Raw genomic sequence first — 17,727 nt, 5'->3', positions numbered from 1 at the left:
GTCCCGGCTCCCTGCTACTGAGCAGGATGCCCTCCACTTGCCATTTACTCTGCTGTCTCTTCCCTCCCATCTTTAGGTCTTGGGAAAGAGCGGAGGGGAGGGGAAGGGAGGAAGCCCAAAATAAATCTCAGGCGGTCTCCTGACTGCAGAGTTAATTACTGCCACAGCCAAGCCGCTCTCCAGCTCTTAGGCTGGGAGCCGATGGGAGAGGCCTTGGCGTGCTGAGCTTGGCTGGCCTTGGTGGCAGACCCTGGGTCCATTTTTGCTGGTTTCTTCCCCTTTTGTGACAGGGGGGTCTTTGGGTCCTCATTCCCTACGGGAGACTAGGAGCAAGCCAGCATTGCTGGAGACTGGCCCCAGGGCAGGGGGTCTGGAGTCAGGAACAGTCATGCCAGGTGGGGCACATGAAGTGGCCCTCAGTGATGCCTCAGCTGCCCTGGGTGGAGCTTGTGCTGTATCGCAGGGGAGAGAAGAAAAAGAGAAATGATGGAAGGCCCAGAAGCTGCCTGGGGCGGTGGTGAATTTGTCACTCCTGATACGGTACCTCTGTATCGATGTTGCTTGAGTTGGGGCAACAAAGACTTGTTGTGCCGCAGGTGTGGGGTCTGGTCACTTATTGTGGACACTCCATGCCCCGCATGCCCAGTGGACTTCCTGCCCGCTGGCTTTGGCACTTCGTAAGTGAAGAATAGACACGCAGGCCTAGATGGCAGGGTGAGTCTGCAAGTGCAGGCCGCTGAGGCTCCCTCCAAGCCTGCCTTGCTCTTAAAAGCCCGGCAGCTTGCTAGCATCGCCTTTAGTGGCGGCCTCGGCCCTGCTTGGATCTGAGGAGGCTCGTGCTCTCGGCCTCCAGCAAGCTGAAGTTGCTGCACTTTGCCCCCTTACCCAGTCGGGGGAATAGCTGTACCATATTCGGGCCTTGAGGCACGTTTCATTCCAGAGCACCGTGGCCAAGGTTGAGTCTGAACCCCTCGGCCTCAGAGCCTGCTTTGCTGCAGCCTTTCGGCAGCTTGTTTGCTTATGGAGTAAAGGGAAGCCGGGAGCCCTTTGGGAAGCGTGAAAAGCGGAGAACTGATGTGGAGCAGAGGAAGAGAGGTTTCCTCCTCCTTGTGGCTGGTTTCTAGTGGCTGCTATGGCACGTAGCTCCTTGAAGAAACAAAGAGCACTGCATCAGTAATTGGGAGTAGCCTTGGTGACAGGCGGTAACCATGGGATACAGCCTCCCCAACAGGTCCCTTTGCTGGGGGGCGGGGGGGGGGCGGGTCCCCTGAGGCTGTAGGCAGATCAGGGCAAGGAACAAAGGCCGCCACTTAAAGAAAGAATCGGGCAAAGGATACTGACCCAGACCCGCCTTCCATCTGAGGGGGGGAGGAGGAGGAGGAGGAACATTCGACCTCTAATGACGAGGGAGGGGGGGCGGAAGAGGCTGCCCAACCAGCCTCCCTCTCTGGAGCTCCCAAAGAGCAGCCAAAGATTCAGGGTCCAGTTGAGCCTTCCGTGGAGCCCTAAGCGGTCGTGGCTTGAGAGACCCGTGGGCCTGCCTCAGCTCCTGGGCAGCTCCTCGTGAGTTGCTGTGTGTGTGTGTGGTAGCATGAGGCCATTGGTGGTGTTAGCACAGTTGCACAGCCTGCAGAGAAGTGTGTGTTTGTGTGTGTGAGCCTGATTTGCAGACTGCGTGCATGGAGAGGCACAAACTTACACTCAGAGCCTCGGCTAAGCTTTAGAAAAGAAACGAGTTCATTTATTGTTGGTACTCCGTACAGGATAGGAAAGGGGAGAGGCAGGTCTTTCCATGTCTCTTTTCCATCTTATCATGTCATCCACTGACATCTTTATATTAGACGGCTAGAAAATGTCGGTGGATGGCATGGCAAGATGGAAAAGAGAATGAGAGTGTGATGAAGAGAGGAAGATGAGTTGCAAGAAAGAGGAAGTCCCTGAGAATATGTTCTACAAGTCCAAGGATAGCAGCAGAATAGTAGAAAGCAAGGATAAACAGATCCCTGACCGTTCTGTCTCTCGAACGTTTCGATCATTCCTCTCTGAAACCTGAGAAAGGGACAGCCTAAAGTTCCTCCTCGCCTTACAGGTGCGAAGCCTGTTCCATTTGCCATCTCTTCTCCTCTGAAGCAAATTTCTTGCTTTCCTTAAAACTCCCCTGAAAACGAACGTCTCCAGAATCTTCCCTTGGGTACTGTGGCCTTTCCACCTTCTTACGCACGGCTGCATTTTCCATCGCGGGTGCCACACCTCCTTCAGCATTGTGAACATGCTCCGTACAGGAGGCCACCACGTATTTGATGCTTTCCTCCACACATGGACACGCCCCTCCCCAGTGCTGCCCCTTCTGATACATGTCATGAGGCCCCAGCCCCACCCCATGCTCCTTGTTCTGTCCATTTTCTTTCTGGGAGACACTCTTGGCCTTCCTACTTTTTAACATATATTGAATGCTAGCGGCTGTACGCCACGCATTCTTCATGGTGAGCCCAATGTCCAGAAGTCCTCATACAGGATAGCTGTATAAGGCAGCTTTATGCATTTGTTCATGTGGGTTGTTCACCCTGAATATTTTTTTCTTTAACAGTGTCTTTCTCTTCTTTTCCAGGAGCCTGGAAAAGGAGATCTCCTTCGATTTTGGACCCCACGGAGAATTTTCTTATCTCTACAACCAATGCTATGAACTTACCACTAACGAGTAAGTGACTGCACCCCTCCGCTTAAAGACACATTTCCTTGGGGGGAGCTGTCTCCCCTTGAAGTGGGTTGTGGATTCTTGCCCATCGAGAATGAATTCAGCTGCCCCAAGGACAGAAAGAACCCCCCGTTTTTCTGAATGTGGGGAAATACTCAGCCCGACTCTTCTTTCTAACCTTGGAAATGCTGTAGATTGAAGGTCGAATCGTCTGCTTGAATGTGGCGACTTAGGCAGAGAGGCTGAGTTCTTGGTGCTTTCTGCATGAATATTTCGGCAGTGGCCATCATGCACAACCACCTTTGCTCGGGGAGCATAAATCACCCAGACGTTTCTTGTTTTGCACTTCTACTGCAGACCAGCGCAGCCATCCACCTGAAACGTATGCGCTTGGAGGCTCTTTCCTATTCTGTCTGTAGAGTGCGATTGTGTGTGTGTTATGGCGACCCGGTGAATAAAAGACCTCCAAAATGCCCTATCATTAACAGGCTTGCTCAGCTCCTGCAAACAAAGCCACCTCCTCCTCCAGAGTGTGATTGCCAGCATTTTATTGATTTGGGGCACTTCCTGTGCATGCTCCTTTGATGGTGTGTGTGTGTGTGTGTGTGCCCTTGTGCTCTGGCACAGCTGCCATTTACTTACGGAGCTGCCTTCACAAGGAGAAGAGAAGAGCCTGACTTTGCCAAATTACCTTGTTTCGTCATACAGTCTATTTGTGGAAAGCCCCGCCCAACAAGTTACAGATCGAAAACGTGGTATGTTCTGCAGATGGTTCTTGGTCCAGATTTCCTTTCATTCTGCCCATCTCCCCACCATCACCTGCTTTGCTGCAGATGCCCTGTACTGCTGATGTTATATGTACTGTATTTTTTCTGTATTTTAGCATGTTTTAATCTGTATGATTTTTCATTGTTGTGGCCCACTCTGAGTCTGTTTGCGGGGAGGGAGGGATATAATTATGATAAAAGAAAGAAAGGAATGTTGGCCAATGGCTCTTGTGAGCCTCTGAGAAGTCCTTCCCCTCGCTTTGTCGCACCAGGGCCAAACTGAACTTGGAGGAAGGGTGGGATAAACATACGATGGATGTAATTTCACAGAAAGGAGCACTTGAAGGAAAAAGCCAGTCGCTTATCCTGGCCGCAGCCATTTCTTTGCTAGGTCAGAAAAGAACTGGGCTAGGAATATCTTGGGGGCGTGGGGAAGGCTGCAGGAGACCAGTGGTCAAGGAAGTACAGTTGGAAATTTAGTAACCAGAACCTAGCCTTAACAATATCTGTTCATAAATGTAATACGTGCTCCAAATTCAAAGAGGATTATTGCTAATATCAGCGAGTGGTCAAACATTGTGGTATGTTGCTTATTCTTGCACCTTTCTGGTTTTGGGTCCCCCCACCCACCCTTTTCCAAGCAGCAGGAGAGGGCAAAAACTGGCCGGGGAGAGTGCCTTCACAGATATGTACCTGAAAGGAGCATCATCCAACCAAAACAGTGAACAGGTCATGGGGCGAGAGGGCCTGTCAGCTTACAGCAGTCCCTCTCCCATTCTCTCTCCTGCCTTGGGAGTGTTGGTAATGTCTCCCACTCACACATACAGCCACCCTGTTCTAGGAACTAGCCTGAGTCTGTGGCAGAGCCCCCTCCATTTTCCTCCAGCCTAGAACACCTGACAGGTGTGTCAGAGGAGGCGGAACTCTTCCAGCATTGTCTCCCGATTGCCTGATGGCCAGTATGCTGGGGTCGGTTATGGATGCTTGGCATTTGCCCTGCAAACATCACTGTACCTTGCGGGGGGTGGGGTGGATGTGAAAAAAAAAACCCTTGGGACAAGAGCCAGAAGGGAGGAGGGGAGGCACACAGATGTGTGCTGGGCAGAACCACTCCCGTGCTGATGTCTAAGCCTGGTAAAATGTGCTCGGGCTTCGCAGCATTCATGAAGGCTTGAAGGAAGCTGCTGCCTTTCCAGATGAAATTCTTGCACACGGTCGTGTATCTTGCATTTCATGCGAGGGATCGAGTATTGTCATTCTTGGCTCTCCGCCTTTGATCCCAATCAAAAGGTCTTGTCTTGGTTTGCTTTCCCACGTGGAGGACTCAGGCAGAGTCCTGGCCAGAGACGACTTAGCTTTGGCCTCAGTGGCCCCGAGGCTTGGTCTAGGCTGCCTCAGGTTCCCGCCAGAGGCTATCTAAAAGAGTCCAGTAGCACCTTTAAGACTAACCAACTTTATTGTAGCATAAGCTTTCAAGAGCCACAGCTATTTTCATCAGATGCATCTAACGAAGAGAACTGTGGCTCTCGAAAGCTTATGCTACAATAAAGTTGGTTAGTCTTAAAGGTGCTACTGGACTCTTTACTATTTTGCTACTACAGACTAACACGGCTAACTCCTCTGGATCTAATTATGCTATACTTACAGTGTGTGGAGATTAATGAATGGTTCTCTTCTGTGCTCCTTTTTCCAGGTACATTTATCGTCTCTGTCCCTTTAACAGAGTATCCCAGAAACCTAAGCATGGTGGCTCGGAGACCAGTTTGGGGTAAGAGGCTCTAGTCCAGTCCTATAAGCAAGGCGCTAGTGTTCTGACATTGTTTGTTTCCCCTGAGAGACTGAGCTGCTTGTCAAAGCTTTCTCTGGCTCACCTGCAGTGGGGAGATACTAACCTACCTTGCAGGGTGGTTGTAAGAATTCTGAGATGATGCCCATAAAGCTTTTTGAACTCTTAATAGAGCAGCACAGGTGTTAAGTAACGGCAGTTGCTAAATAGGAAAGCCAAGCGAGGATGAAGCTCGGCAAGAGCGCCTCTGACTTGCTCTGCTTCTGTTGTAGCTCGTGGGGCTCCTGGGCTGGACCCGAGGAGGACAAATTCAGCATCATGAAATACGAGCATGGGACAGGCTGTTGGCAGGGTCCGAACCGATCCACCACGGTGAGTGAGTGATGGGGTGGCCCTGAGAGGCCCGCAGGCAGGCTGAAGCAACAAACGCAGAGAGGCTTTGCCCTTCAGCACCCCCCCACACACACACACCCGGTGGAGTGGCCTGACTTGAGAGCTGGGAGGAAACCACGGGGAGATGCCAGTTAGACGGGATGAGTGTGAGGATGGAGGAAATTCCCCAAGATTGGTCCGGGGAAGAGCAGTGGATGGGCCAGTCACTGTGGGCCTAGTCCATTCATTCGACAATGAGGCCAGAGGTGCCAACGGGGGAATGCTTTGCCCCAGTTTCATTGCTGACTGATTGCTGTGCCTGGAACAGAGTATGTACCCCCCACCCACCCACCCCATAGTCAGACCGGTCTGTCTCTCACATTGCAGGATGCTCTGTTTTTCCTAACTGGTGGAGACTTGGCTGAAACTTTTTGTTGAGTTGTTGTAAAGAAATTAGTGGGGGGAATTGAGAAGGGTTGTCCTGTACATGACGGGAGGGGCGTGTGTGCTTTGAATTCTGTTTTTAAAACTAGCACACCAGGAAGAAGGCTTTTCTGACTTGTTCAGAGCTGCATCTGCAGCCTGAAATGAGATTGTACAAGAAAAGCTTTTGTTGGTCGAAGCTGTTCCCTCTTTCAGCAGGAGAGGAAGTCCCTAGGGGGAGGCTGTGAAATCCCTTTCCTTGGGATCATGGTGTCCAGGGGCAGCTGAATGTCTTCCATTTTCCCCATAAGCACACTTGGAGTTCTGTGAGAGCTCGTTGCGGGTTGAATGGGGGAGGCCCATAAACAAACAAAACACCCTTGGCTAACCTTGGGCTAGCTACTCCCTCTCCTCCCAGAGCCATATCTACATGATCGAGTTGCTAGGATAAAAGAGAGTGGGGAAAGGTGCAAATCTGAAAGGCCTCGTGGGGTTGGCCATCTTTTTTTAAGGAATGCAGCGAAGATGAGGTGGGGTTGCGAACAAAGACCGTCAGTCCTTTTGCCCTGTTTTCGAGAGTTCCCCCACACCTGGACCAGACCACAAGAGTTACTTACTGTCCTGCTGTCTCTCCCACGAAGGTAAAGCTCTCGTGTGGCAAGGAAACCATCGTCACGGCTACCACAGAGCCCAGCCGCTGTGAGTACCTGATGGAGTTCGTCACCCCAGCGGCCTGCCATGAGCCGAAAGAGTTCGTTCATGACGAATTTTGAGGGCAGGTGAGTTCCCTCAGTCAACCAGTCCCGACCTCACTGCTAGCTGAAAGGCAAGCCTGGTATGTAGCAGCTACTGTTGGGTGCGACTCCGGGAGGACCAGGTTGGAACCAACAGCTTCCATGGCAATCTCTCTCAGTAGAAAAGAGCAAGAGTCCAGTAGCACCTGTAAGTCTAACACAATTTGTGGTAGGGTGTGAGCTTTCGTGAGTCACAGCTCACTTCTTCATACTCACGAAAGCTCACACCCTGCTACCAATTTTGTTAGTCTTACAGGTGATGCTGGACTCTTGCTCTTTTCCGCTGCTAGACAGACAGACTAACATGGCGACCCAGCTGGATCTTTCTCCCAGCTGATCCTACCTCGCAAGGTGGTGGTTGTAAGGATAAAGATGAGAAGGGGAGAGCAACGTCATCAACTGTTTTGGTTTCCTGTAGGGGAGAAAAGGGGGAGATAAATAGAATTGTGGCAGAGAACTAGGTAAGGGGCGTGGTTTAGGGGGAGGAAAGAACCTCCCCTTCTTTGGATGAGAGGCTGGATTCTCTGTGCCCTTGTGGGGGGGCTGCTATAGGCCAGGCCCAGTGGGCTAGGGCAGCCCCCTCCCAGGCCTTTGCCTAATGGTTCTTCTTGCCCCTTCTTCTTCCTCCAGATCTACACAGGAGCCATTGGCAAGTCCTAATCCATCGGTTTGCAAAGAGCATCAAAGGGCTTTTGCCCTGTCTCCGGAGTCACTTTGACAGATCCCAGGGCCCACTTGCTTGGGCTTCCCCCCTGGATCCCACCATCTTCTTCTCCGCTGTGCCAGTAATGCTCTGCCCAGATGGACTTCGTGGCGTTTCAATGCCCATCTCCCGTCCAGGCTCTGGACTTGAGTCTCTTTCCCTCCCTGCCTGTCATGCCACAGCTTCTGGGCACAGCCAGCCCTGATCCTGCCCCGGTCAGGCCCGCACAACTGCCAGGGCCTGTGCTTCCTCCACCCGCCACTGTCTCTTCTTTTTGCGGAGGGGCAACAGTGACTGTCCGACCTGAGTGTGGAGCCTGCTGACTGTGTTCTGAGCCACGTTTCCATTTGGCTGGCAACTTTGTGGGACTGGAGGGGGAAGAGGCAAAGGACCCCCCCCCCCTCCTGCACAGCCGCCACCAACCTGGTTTTTTGCTCTTTGGTATATAATTCGGATAAATACTATTCCCTTCCATCCAATAAAGAAGCATTGCTCCTGTCTTGTCTGCCTGTCTTTCTAGATTCAAGTGGGGGGGCATTGCAATTTAAGGGCTTCTGCAAGGCTCGGGGGGGGGGGCACAACAGGACCTAACTAAAGCCTGCTTTCAGTTAATACAGCTGGTATCTGCTGTCCCGCCATATGTTCTCCCCCCTCCCATCACAGCAAACAAAAACCTTTTATGAAATGCATTATTAGTGTGTGGGGGGGTGGGGGTAGCAACAAGACTATTCCCCTCACCCCCAGGCACATTCTCCTTTGGGAACTGGGCCTCCTCGCTTTGGCTGCTTATCCTGTTAATAAAGGGTCTGAGGGAGGGGGGGATGCTGGTGCCTTTCACCTGCTCCCCATGACTGACTGTCAAATGCCAACCATTTCCATAACAAAAGGAAGGCTCTTTCTTTCCCGGTCCCCATTGTTTTCCATCTGAGCCCCTCTTCCTACATGGAGGTGTGGACAAAAGACCACTCTGGTGGGGGGGCGGGAGGGAGAGATGTGGTCGGGCTCAGGTCTTCCCTTTGCTTTGTCCGGTGGGTTCTTTCGTGTGAGGATACGCTCTGCTAGCAAGCAAGGCAGGAAGAGTTGCTGCCCCCCCATCAAACAATATAGCTACCTTCTACTGGGAAGGGTAGGCTTTAAGTGGTGGTATTGACTTGGTGTACATATGAAGCCACAACCCCTCACCCAAATGCACACGTCCCACCTTTGGGACCAGGTCTACTTTTCAGCAGGGAAAGGGATGAGTAGCATTTTCTAAAACGGAGGGGGGACTGAGTCAGCTTCTCTTGGATGGCTTTGCATTTTGTTCCGGAACAGGCAGGCCCAGTAACTGCCCATCATCATAAGTGGTATGTGTCGAGATGATCCGCAGGACAAATTGTCATTGCTCATACACACAAGCCAGGCTTGTTCACAGATATCCCCGTCTGCAGTGCAACATGAATTGCTAGCATTCACTTATACAAGGGAACTGCAGGAAATATGGGAGGGGGGGAAGTGTTAAGTACATCCCTGCTCGAGCCCCCCCCGCCCCCCCCCCCCAAAGCTAGTCTTTCTGACTGCAGTCCACTTCTCTTTGCCTTGGAGGTCTTGGTGAGCTCAGTGCCTGTCTGATATTCATACAACATCATTCTTGTCTTCTAGTAGTTAGTTGCAGTTTGCTCTTTAAGCCTGCGCTTAAAACCCAGGAGATTTTCCACGTCTTTAAGGTTTCGTGTCTTGGGCACAGTGTTTTGGTACAGCTATACTTTGCCAGCATATTCGTTCCCCCAACACAGGTCAGACAGACTCTCATAAGATTCTGAACTTTTTATTTTCTGGCATGAAAAGTACAAATAATTAAACAATTCCATGTAAAAGATTCATACAGCCGCCGTGCCTGAAATCCCAGTAATAAATAGTCTAAACTAAATGCAAAGTGTCATTTTTTTTTCTTATTTTTACAGCAGTTTTTAAACTCTTCCCATATCAACTGACTCATGATATTTTTTTCTTCAATATTGTTTTTAAAAACTTTCCCAATAAATAACAGTGTGAAGCTGAAAGGAGCTCTGGGAGCCAGGCCCTCGCGGCCTGTCATCTTCTCCCTTGAGCCCCACCGCACCCCAAGACTAAAATACAGTGGTGGGGAGGGGGGCATGTAAAAAAATTATTAGGATCTCCCCATCACGTCAGACGGGGCAGTTCTTTAACCCTCTGCTCCCTTCAATGTTGCACCCGGACCCATCACTGGAAGCAAATTTCCTTCACAAACAGAAAGGCAAGCCCTCAAAGCCCTATGCGCTTCCTCTCCGGCGCCTGCCTTCCTCACCATGCAAAAATTCTCTTCTTTCCCCCCCCTTCCCCACCCCTCATCCAGCTCCTAATCAATCCACTTCACTTTTTAGTAAACTCAAACTGGCACTTATTGCTGTTTGAAAAAATAGTCAAGAAGAGGCTAGATTTGCTGTGACTGTTTTAAAAATCAACAGGCCACAAGAGAAACGACTTTTGTTTGCCACGAAATGCCCTTGTTGAGATGTGGGGAAGGGGGTCAGGTGCGGGGCGTGTTGTCTGGGGGTCGGTGGGGGGGATTACGAATTAAGCAGGAGCCGAACAGGCAGCCACGTGGTATTTTGACCAAAGAGCTGGAACTGGAAGCCGAGCACCACAGCAGCTGAGGCCAAGGCTTCGGCTGGCCTCCCTGGGCCTGATTTGGAAAAGGTCTTTAAGCACGCGAGTTATTTCCGAGGCTGCGAGAAAGGAAGCAGAGTTGGAAGCCGAGAGTTGGACTTTTGTCTCCAAACGTGCTTTGAGGGAATTACGCACGCACGCACACACCTGACTTGGCAGGTACGCACTTGGGTTAGGCCTAGTTGAAGGGTTTCTTGTTCCGGATTGTGTGGGACAACGTGCAGTCGGCGACTTTTTCTGTTGTGGAGCACCTGGGAAGTCAACCAACTGAAACGGGGGAAGAGACTGCCACATCTCTCAGCAACGCTGTTGGATAACCAGGCAGCCCTTTAGCTTGCAGGAGGGGGGAGCCTGATAGCCTTGTGGGCAGAATTAGGGAAAGCTTCCACTTTCCCTCAAGACAGTTACAGAAGTTCTTTTTGAAACTCTGGTCCTCTTCCAAAATTCTGCCTGTTTCCCCCCAGACTGAATTGCTGGAGGAGAATTGGAAGTCCTGCCCCTTTCCCGCTGAACAAGATGGGCCAGCATAACCATTCTCACCCCATTCCCAAACACGACATGGGAGCGGCCAGGGCAATCTGAGAAGATGCCGTTTTTCTGAAGACCTTGGGGGCACTGGGTGGCTCTCCCACGATGTCCTGGAGCCAGGAAATCCTGGGTGGGCCCAACTGAGTCATCCATTCTCATATATGCCTAGCCTTTTGGTGTTACAGACCCTGGTACAGAAGGGTCAGGGTTCCCAGAATTTGAACAGAGGGGAAACCATGTCAACGAACTAGGAGGAGACTGTGAGGATAATATCTTAGCACTGGATGCTGCTCTACCACCTCCGCTATGGAGCCCCTTCCTCCTCAGAGAAGCTCAGCTGGCCCGGTCTTTCGCATTTCAGCAGGTCTTCGGACTGCCAGACTACTTGTAATAAGGGGACTGCTTTCTTTTCTGCTGTCAGGGTGTATTATGTTTATTTGTTTAAAACGTTCGATAGTTAACATTCGCATTTTGTTTTTCCAAGTGCTAAACTTTGGGAAGGAGAATCTAAAAGGACACGTCCAGCTCCCACTTTTCTGAAGTCTTCATCCAATATCAGTTTTGTTTTGGGCGTTAACTCTCTTAGCCGGACACTTATTTTAAAGCGAAGATAAATGCCTAGTTTCAGTTTGCTTCCGCCGAGCCTCACATTTCTTCTTTTTAAAAAGTGAATGAGGATACAGCCCTGCCTCTCCTACCCACAGCGTTCCAACAGGGAAGGAAACCTGCCTTGAAATGGGACGTTCCAACTCTGCCTCAAATCACGTCACATCGCCTCAGCCCGTACCTCAGAAGAAAGCTCAACGGAGGCAAACGGGGCTTACTGGGAAGATTCCACAGAAATACGCACGCTACGATTCACGCAGACTCCGGGGGTGCTTCCAAATCACAGTGAATCAGGGCCCTGCAAGGCCAAGCTTTTCCTTTACGCCAACCATTCGCAGCTGCTCGTGGTGCTAGTTTTAAAATAAAGAACAAATTTTTCACTAAAATAATTTTAAATGTGAGGGAGGGGTGCTGAGCGGCAGCATGTGAAGGGCAGAGGGTACAAACATAAGAATAAATAGAGAAAATGACAAGCTACAAGGTTTCCCACCCACCCCGCCCCCGCCAAGTTTCTATTAGACTGAAGACTCAAATGTATTTTTCCCAACAAGACAAAAGTAGATGTAACATCAAACCCCACAAACAAACTTGCCTATAAAGGATTTTGTTCTATATGCCACATTTGTTGGTTTAATTTTTTTTAACCTCTGTGCACTTTGCCATGTTGGTAGAGCCTGTCATTTTTAAGCATTTTATTATTGTTTCAATGTTGTTTGCTATTTAATAAATAAATTAGGAATAATCACTCCTCAGCAAATTAAAAAATATTTCCCTTTTAACTTGCAACTCTGATGAGAACATAAATATACACAAATGTACTCTTACAAGGCAGTAATAAATATTTAAGTTAACAATAAGTTAAAACTACAAGAAGCTAAAATTCGCAAAAAGATACAAGAGTTAATGGTGCCAGGTTTTTTTGTTCTTTTTCTCATTTTATCGCAAACGGAAGCTGCCACAGACTCTTACAAAACACAAGTGAACACATTTATTGTCAAAAAATCAAGAAATCCTAAACTAATTTCTAAATCATTAAACAATTAAAACTCGAACTAATGCTAAAATGTTTAATTATCATTAAGTTCGTCTTTTAAATGTTGTTCGTTTGTTTCCATTTTTTTGCTTTGCGAGAGCAAAAGAAAATCAGTCCTCTAGCTCGAGCGCCAAGGACGCCTTCACTGTTTTCAGCAAACCAAACTAACTAAATAAATAAATAAAACATGAAAAATAGCTGATGCGCATTTTCAGGATATGATTTGTGGACACTGATCCAAAGAGATGCCTCTGGAAAGGCAATAGCAATTACGTCCCTTTAAAAAGTTAGCTTTTAAGGGGAAACTTCCTTTTTTATTTCCTTTGAAGGGAAGGGGGGGTATGCAAGAAACGCAGACATTGAACGCCATAGAGGAGAGCCTTTGCTAGCAGTTTCAGGGTTCCACTCTGAAGGGAGATATCCGTAAATCAAAAGAAATGAAACAAGTTTTTCAAAGCAGCAGCCCTGAAGAGCAAACTTCTGACATTTTAAAAGTCCTTCTGGCTCGGATTGGAGAAACTAAGTAGAGCTTTCTTAACAATCGCTAGAACCCCCAGAGGCATTTGGCATTTAGGAACAGCCCGATGGGTGCAAAACACGACCAGAGAAATGTTTCTTTTTAAAGCCTTCTTGCTTTTAAACCGAATGAGTAAAAAAAGAAGTTGGGCAGAAAGTGTCCAAGGAACGTTTTGGCCTCTCTTACTCCCCCCCCCCCCTCAGATGTAAGGAATAAGCAAGGGCCTCCTGAGAGCAGGGAGGCAAGAGAAGGCTTGGTACCGATGGATGGATTCCCAAATCTGCAATCTTGACCCTCTAGCTCCATATTTTACATTGCAGGAAAGTTAACAGAAAATTACAGGGAATGATAGATTTGGCTGGCAACCAGTAAGGATGGAGAAATAACCCAGGGTAACTTACTGGGAACAGATTTGGTGTTAAGAACTGTTGGGAAAACACACAGAGCCTTTAAGGTAGTGCTACTGTAGCAAAGCTCAGCCGGGGAATTTCAAGAGCTGTGAGTTTCCTTTCCTTAAAAAATTTCATATTATTTTGATTCCAATGCAATACGGTTTTGCCTCTCTAACACAGACATGCTCTTTGACTCGAACGCGGTGCTGGGTTAGGGTTTGGAGGTTTTTTTTTTCCCCTTCTACTTTTCCTTTCTTCTTTAACTGAGCACATTCGTGTTGGTTAGAGAGACATGGGACAGTACCTGCAGGGCTGAATCAAACTCAAAAAAGATGGCGCGTCATCACAGACGACTGCCCGCTTGACACGGAACAGTGGGGCTGGATTCGGCCGTCACAAACAGGCCTCCCGTCTCTGAGCCCAAGCTTTTTAGTGTAAGGAACTGTGGACTGAGACTTCTCAGGGCTCGGGAGACTTTCAGCTTAGTTGCTGTTTCTTGCAGTGCCTGAATGGATGTGCTTGAACAAACTGGGATTTGTTCAGGCTCTGTATTGGGCCGGGGGAAGAAGGAAGGGAACATGAAGACCAAACCGTACCCCCCACCCAATGCAATCTGTTATCTAAGCATGCCCAACCAGGGCAAGCCTGGGTCCTGTTCTTTGCCCCGACAGCAGCTTGGTCCCAGTCTCCCTAAAACAGATGGGCAAGGCCAAAGCCGGAGGATGCCTAGAGGGTCTTGGGACCCAGGCTGTCTCCGAGTGGGGGGACACCAACATCACTTCTGATGTGGTCAAAACCCACACGCCCTTGAAGAACAGGTGCTACTACAGCCATGGCAGACTAACTTGAGCACCAAGCAGACCTTTGGTTTTGTCACATGAGCTGTAAGTGACCTGCTGAGGACGTCCAGTTCTTGGGTATGTTGCTCTGGAGTACCATACAAGCAAGCCCTCCGAGTGCCAACAGCAGTACACTGCCGCGCTAACCTCTGCTAGGGTGCGCTGCGTTGGCGCCTCATCTCCCCCCAAATAAAGGCCGGGCTTCCCCGTCTCTCCCACGCCCAGCTGCCTGCAGTGTGCTCAGATGCTTGCAGGACTGAGCAAGGCACCTGGCGCTGCCTGCGGTGGTCACGCCAAGAGACAGAGTCCATCGGGCAAGCAGCATGTCTTGAGCAAAGATCCAGAAAAAGGATCCGATGAGCCAACATTCCTGTGATCTGAAGATAAGGCAAGCCACCCTGGACTCTCAAAAGACCAGGAGATACATTGCAAAAGACCCACCCGCTCACCCCAGAAATCTTACACCTTGGAAACAGAAGGCCTTCCTCTGAAATCTGGTACGCTAGCTAGTTTTCGCTGGAGCCTGCCCAACAGCCTGCACAGCTGCCATCCACTTTAGCCCAGCGCCGCTGCTTAGAGAGGTGGTTGACACTGAGGCATGCATTCTGCCTTGGCAATGACTAGCCACGTCCCAGCAGGCTCTAAACTGGACACTGAACGTCCAGGGACGGGCATTTGGGCCACGTCAGAGCTGGAGTGAATACGGCTGGTTTGGAGGATGGGGAATCCAGCCACAAGAGCAAGCAGCATATCTGGAAGAACGGCAGATGCAGTTTACAACGTCCAAGCCAGGATCGGGGCTCCCTACTGCCTCTCTTTTAGCATGCTGTTAACCACGTCAAAAAGCAGGAGGGGTGGCGTACCGACTCCGTTCAGAAGGCATGGCGCGGTGGCCCCTTCTGTGCAGATGGCCGCCCTCAAGCGATGTTCCAGGGCAGCCCAAGCTAAAGGGAAACTGAGGCATCCGTGCTGGAAGGAGGCTCGGAGCTGAAATGTTCGAAACTGTTCGGAAAGGCAAGCGGGCAGATGTGCCCCCAGTTGACGCCAGACCCCCAGGGGAGTGTGTGTAATCTTCCCATCTACCTCCCACCAGCTTTCTTGCCCCTCTGCCACCTCCAGCTGCAAGACCTTTCCTGACCCCTTCTCTTCCAGTGGCCAGATCAGAAATGCAACAGGCAGGGGGGGCTCATCAGTTCCGCTGACGAGGCTCCAGTTCTACCTTAGGGGGCTCCAGTTCTACCTTAGGGGGCTGGGATATTGCCAGATGGTGGAGACGTCACAGTCAAATAAGAGAGAGGTGCTGGCGTGCCCTTTCTGCTTTCCCCTCACCTTGCTTCCTGTGCGGGCTTTCTGGGAGGAAGAAAGCAGCAGAATGTCTACCTGGTAGTTATCACACTAATTTACATTATTGCACAGAAATCTCACAGCTTGGGTCAGACTACCTCGCTGTTGGGAAGCTGAATGCAAACTACTTTCCTGTAATAAAAGCCTCACACCCTCCCCTTAGTGGATCGACCTCTCTCTTGTTTCCAGTGCCTCTGAAACATTAGGCCGAGCATTTTGGGATATTCTCTTTAACCACTTTGGGGGGGAAGCTGCCCACAGCTATATCGGGTGGCTCCTCCCTGGGCACACGTGACTAGCGGGGACCCCTCTCTATGGCCTGGCCTTGGGAAGGATTCGCACCTGGGGGCATAGCTCTCTCTCCTTCCCCTGGCAGCAGACTTTTCCAGCAGAGCAAACCCAGCGGCAGCATTCACTGGTTTGGGATCATTGCATTTCAGTTTTGTTAGCGATTTTCTAAAGGTTCCAAAAAGAAAGCAAAAGAAATCAGAAGAGGAATGCTTTAAAAACAAATCTAAGAAAATCGATGCGAGTAAACCAAGGTTAATTTTTTTTTTAAAAAATGAGTTTCTAGTTACCTTGGTTTTTTGGCAGTGGGAAAGGCTGGTTAGAGCCCTCCTGGCCCTCTCAATAAAAGATCATTTTTCCAAAAACTGAAATGGGAAAGCAAATCCTGGAACCAATTCCTTTCCCTGCTCCAACAGGATGGACAGAATCGTCCAAGACAATTGGGAGCTAAGACACTAAGTGCTTCTCTTGCACAAAAACCTCTAAGGGTCGTGCTACAAGTGACGAATGACACTTGCCTGGCAAATGAACAGACTCGCGTGTATTCCTCCCTGTTCACTTGCACTCCACTTGAGCTCCACTTGATCAAATGGAGCTCAAGTGAATGGCAAGTGAACAGGAAGGAATACAGGCGAGTCTGTTCACTTGCCAGGCAAGTGTCATTCGTCACTTGTAGCGCAACCCTTGGGGCCAAGCTACACATGACGAATGACACTTGAACGGCAAGTGGATTGATTGGAGGGCAAGTGAACAGGGAGAAATACACTTGCTGTTCAAGTGTCATTCGTCATGTGTAGCTTGGCCCTAAGTCTTTCCAGGCAACTGAGATTTTTCTTCTGCAGTTTTAAACTGCGCCACGTGCACTCAGTTTTTGTAAGCGCTTCAGAGATCTTCCCTCACTTAAGTGCTTCTGTTGGGTAGACGCTGTGCTGTCCTGCGACTTGCCTATTTCTGTTTGGCTTCCTTTTGGAGTATGCTGATCAAACTGTGCCCACAACATGCCTGGCTGCTCCAACACTTAGAAGAATCTAATGCTGCCCGGTCGTTCTTTTACTGAAATCAGCAGCAAGCAGAATTAAAATCGTGGTTCCACATGGGGCTGTATACAAAGCTACATTCCCTTAACGCATCTGGCAATTCCTACCTCCACAGCCAAGATCCAACTATATATTTCCTCAGAGGTAAGCAAAAGGCCTATTTCTCCCAGTAACTGCCCATTTAATTTTTTCCATCCTTCTTTAGAAGTCCTTTTGTTTCTCAGCTTACTACTGCTTTCTCTTTTGCAACCAAAACAGTTCCTTGTGAATTTTGTTTTCCATGATGATGAAAAATAAAACAAAAATCAGTGAGCGACTGTTTCGACTACAAGGTGAAGAGAGTTAATTAAAGCTGGTTCCTTTTCGCACTCGCTCCTTGAAAAAGAAAGTGATTAAGGATTGAGTCAAGGAACCTGCAGCCACCGGGAGTGCGCAGAATAGTTTATTATGCTGAAAAACAGAAGAAGCTGTGAAGAAGGAAGGGGGGGGGGAATTATAGGCAGCAGAGAGATGCTTCCACGATGCTTTCTTAGTCTATAGCAGATTGGCTGGCACTGATAGTATGTTTGGGGGGGGCAGGAGGGGGGAATAATCATAAATTAGATCTGATAAAAGACAGAAAAATAACACAGAAAACACTGCAATGCAACAGATTAGTAAAAATTAAACCTGTCAATTCCGGACTAAATTGTTTGGAAGCCACCAGTGATGGAAAAGATCTCTATCCCTCCCTCCACTTCCCAATACCTGGGCCATTGAGCTCTGGGTTATTCCTTCCTTACATTTTTCACGTTGTGCAAACTTCTTAAAACGCCTTTAGCTGCTGCACGGTCTCCTGCTGTATTAGGAGCACGCAGTCCCCTGTTCATATTCTCTCCCTGCAAGCAAGCTCCACGCTGTCCTGGAGAGCCTCTTCCTCCTTTTAGAAGCAAA

The 17,727-nt window shown here is 49.4% G+C and overlaps 1 protein-coding gene across 1 annotated transcript in view; it reads left to right on the top strand.

Moving 5' to 3' along the window:
• PRKCSH (protein kinase C substrate 80K-H) overlaps positions 1-8,038 on the top strand; it is a 46,520-nt gene extending 38,482 nt beyond the window's left edge. Inside the window, exons 14-18 of the mRNA XM_055003355.1 lie at positions 2,609-2,698; positions 5,156-5,230; positions 5,521-5,620; positions 6,685-6,822; positions 7,468-8,038. Coding sequence (XP_054859330.1) covers positions 2,609-2,698; positions 5,156-5,230; positions 5,521-5,620; positions 6,685-6,816 — 397 coding nt within the window. The 3' untranslated portion in view covers positions 6,817-6,822; positions 7,468-8,038. The remainder of the gene's footprint in view (positions 1-2,608; positions 2,699-5,155; positions 5,231-5,520; positions 5,621-6,684; positions 6,823-7,467) is intronic.
• Positions 8,039-17,727: the final 9,689 nt, after the last annotated feature.

This window comes from Eublepharis macularius, chromosome 19, assembly GCF_028583425.1.
Source record: "Eublepharis macularius isolate TG4126 chromosome 19, MPM_Emac_v1.0, whole genome shotgun sequence".
In the NCBI taxonomy this organism is placed as follows: domain Eukaryota; kingdom Metazoa; phylum Chordata; class Lepidosauria; order Squamata; family Eublepharidae; genus Eublepharis; species Eublepharis macularius.
The sequence above is the reverse complement of the archived record's forward strand: the minus strand, read 5'-3'. Positions and strand labels throughout refer to the sequence as shown.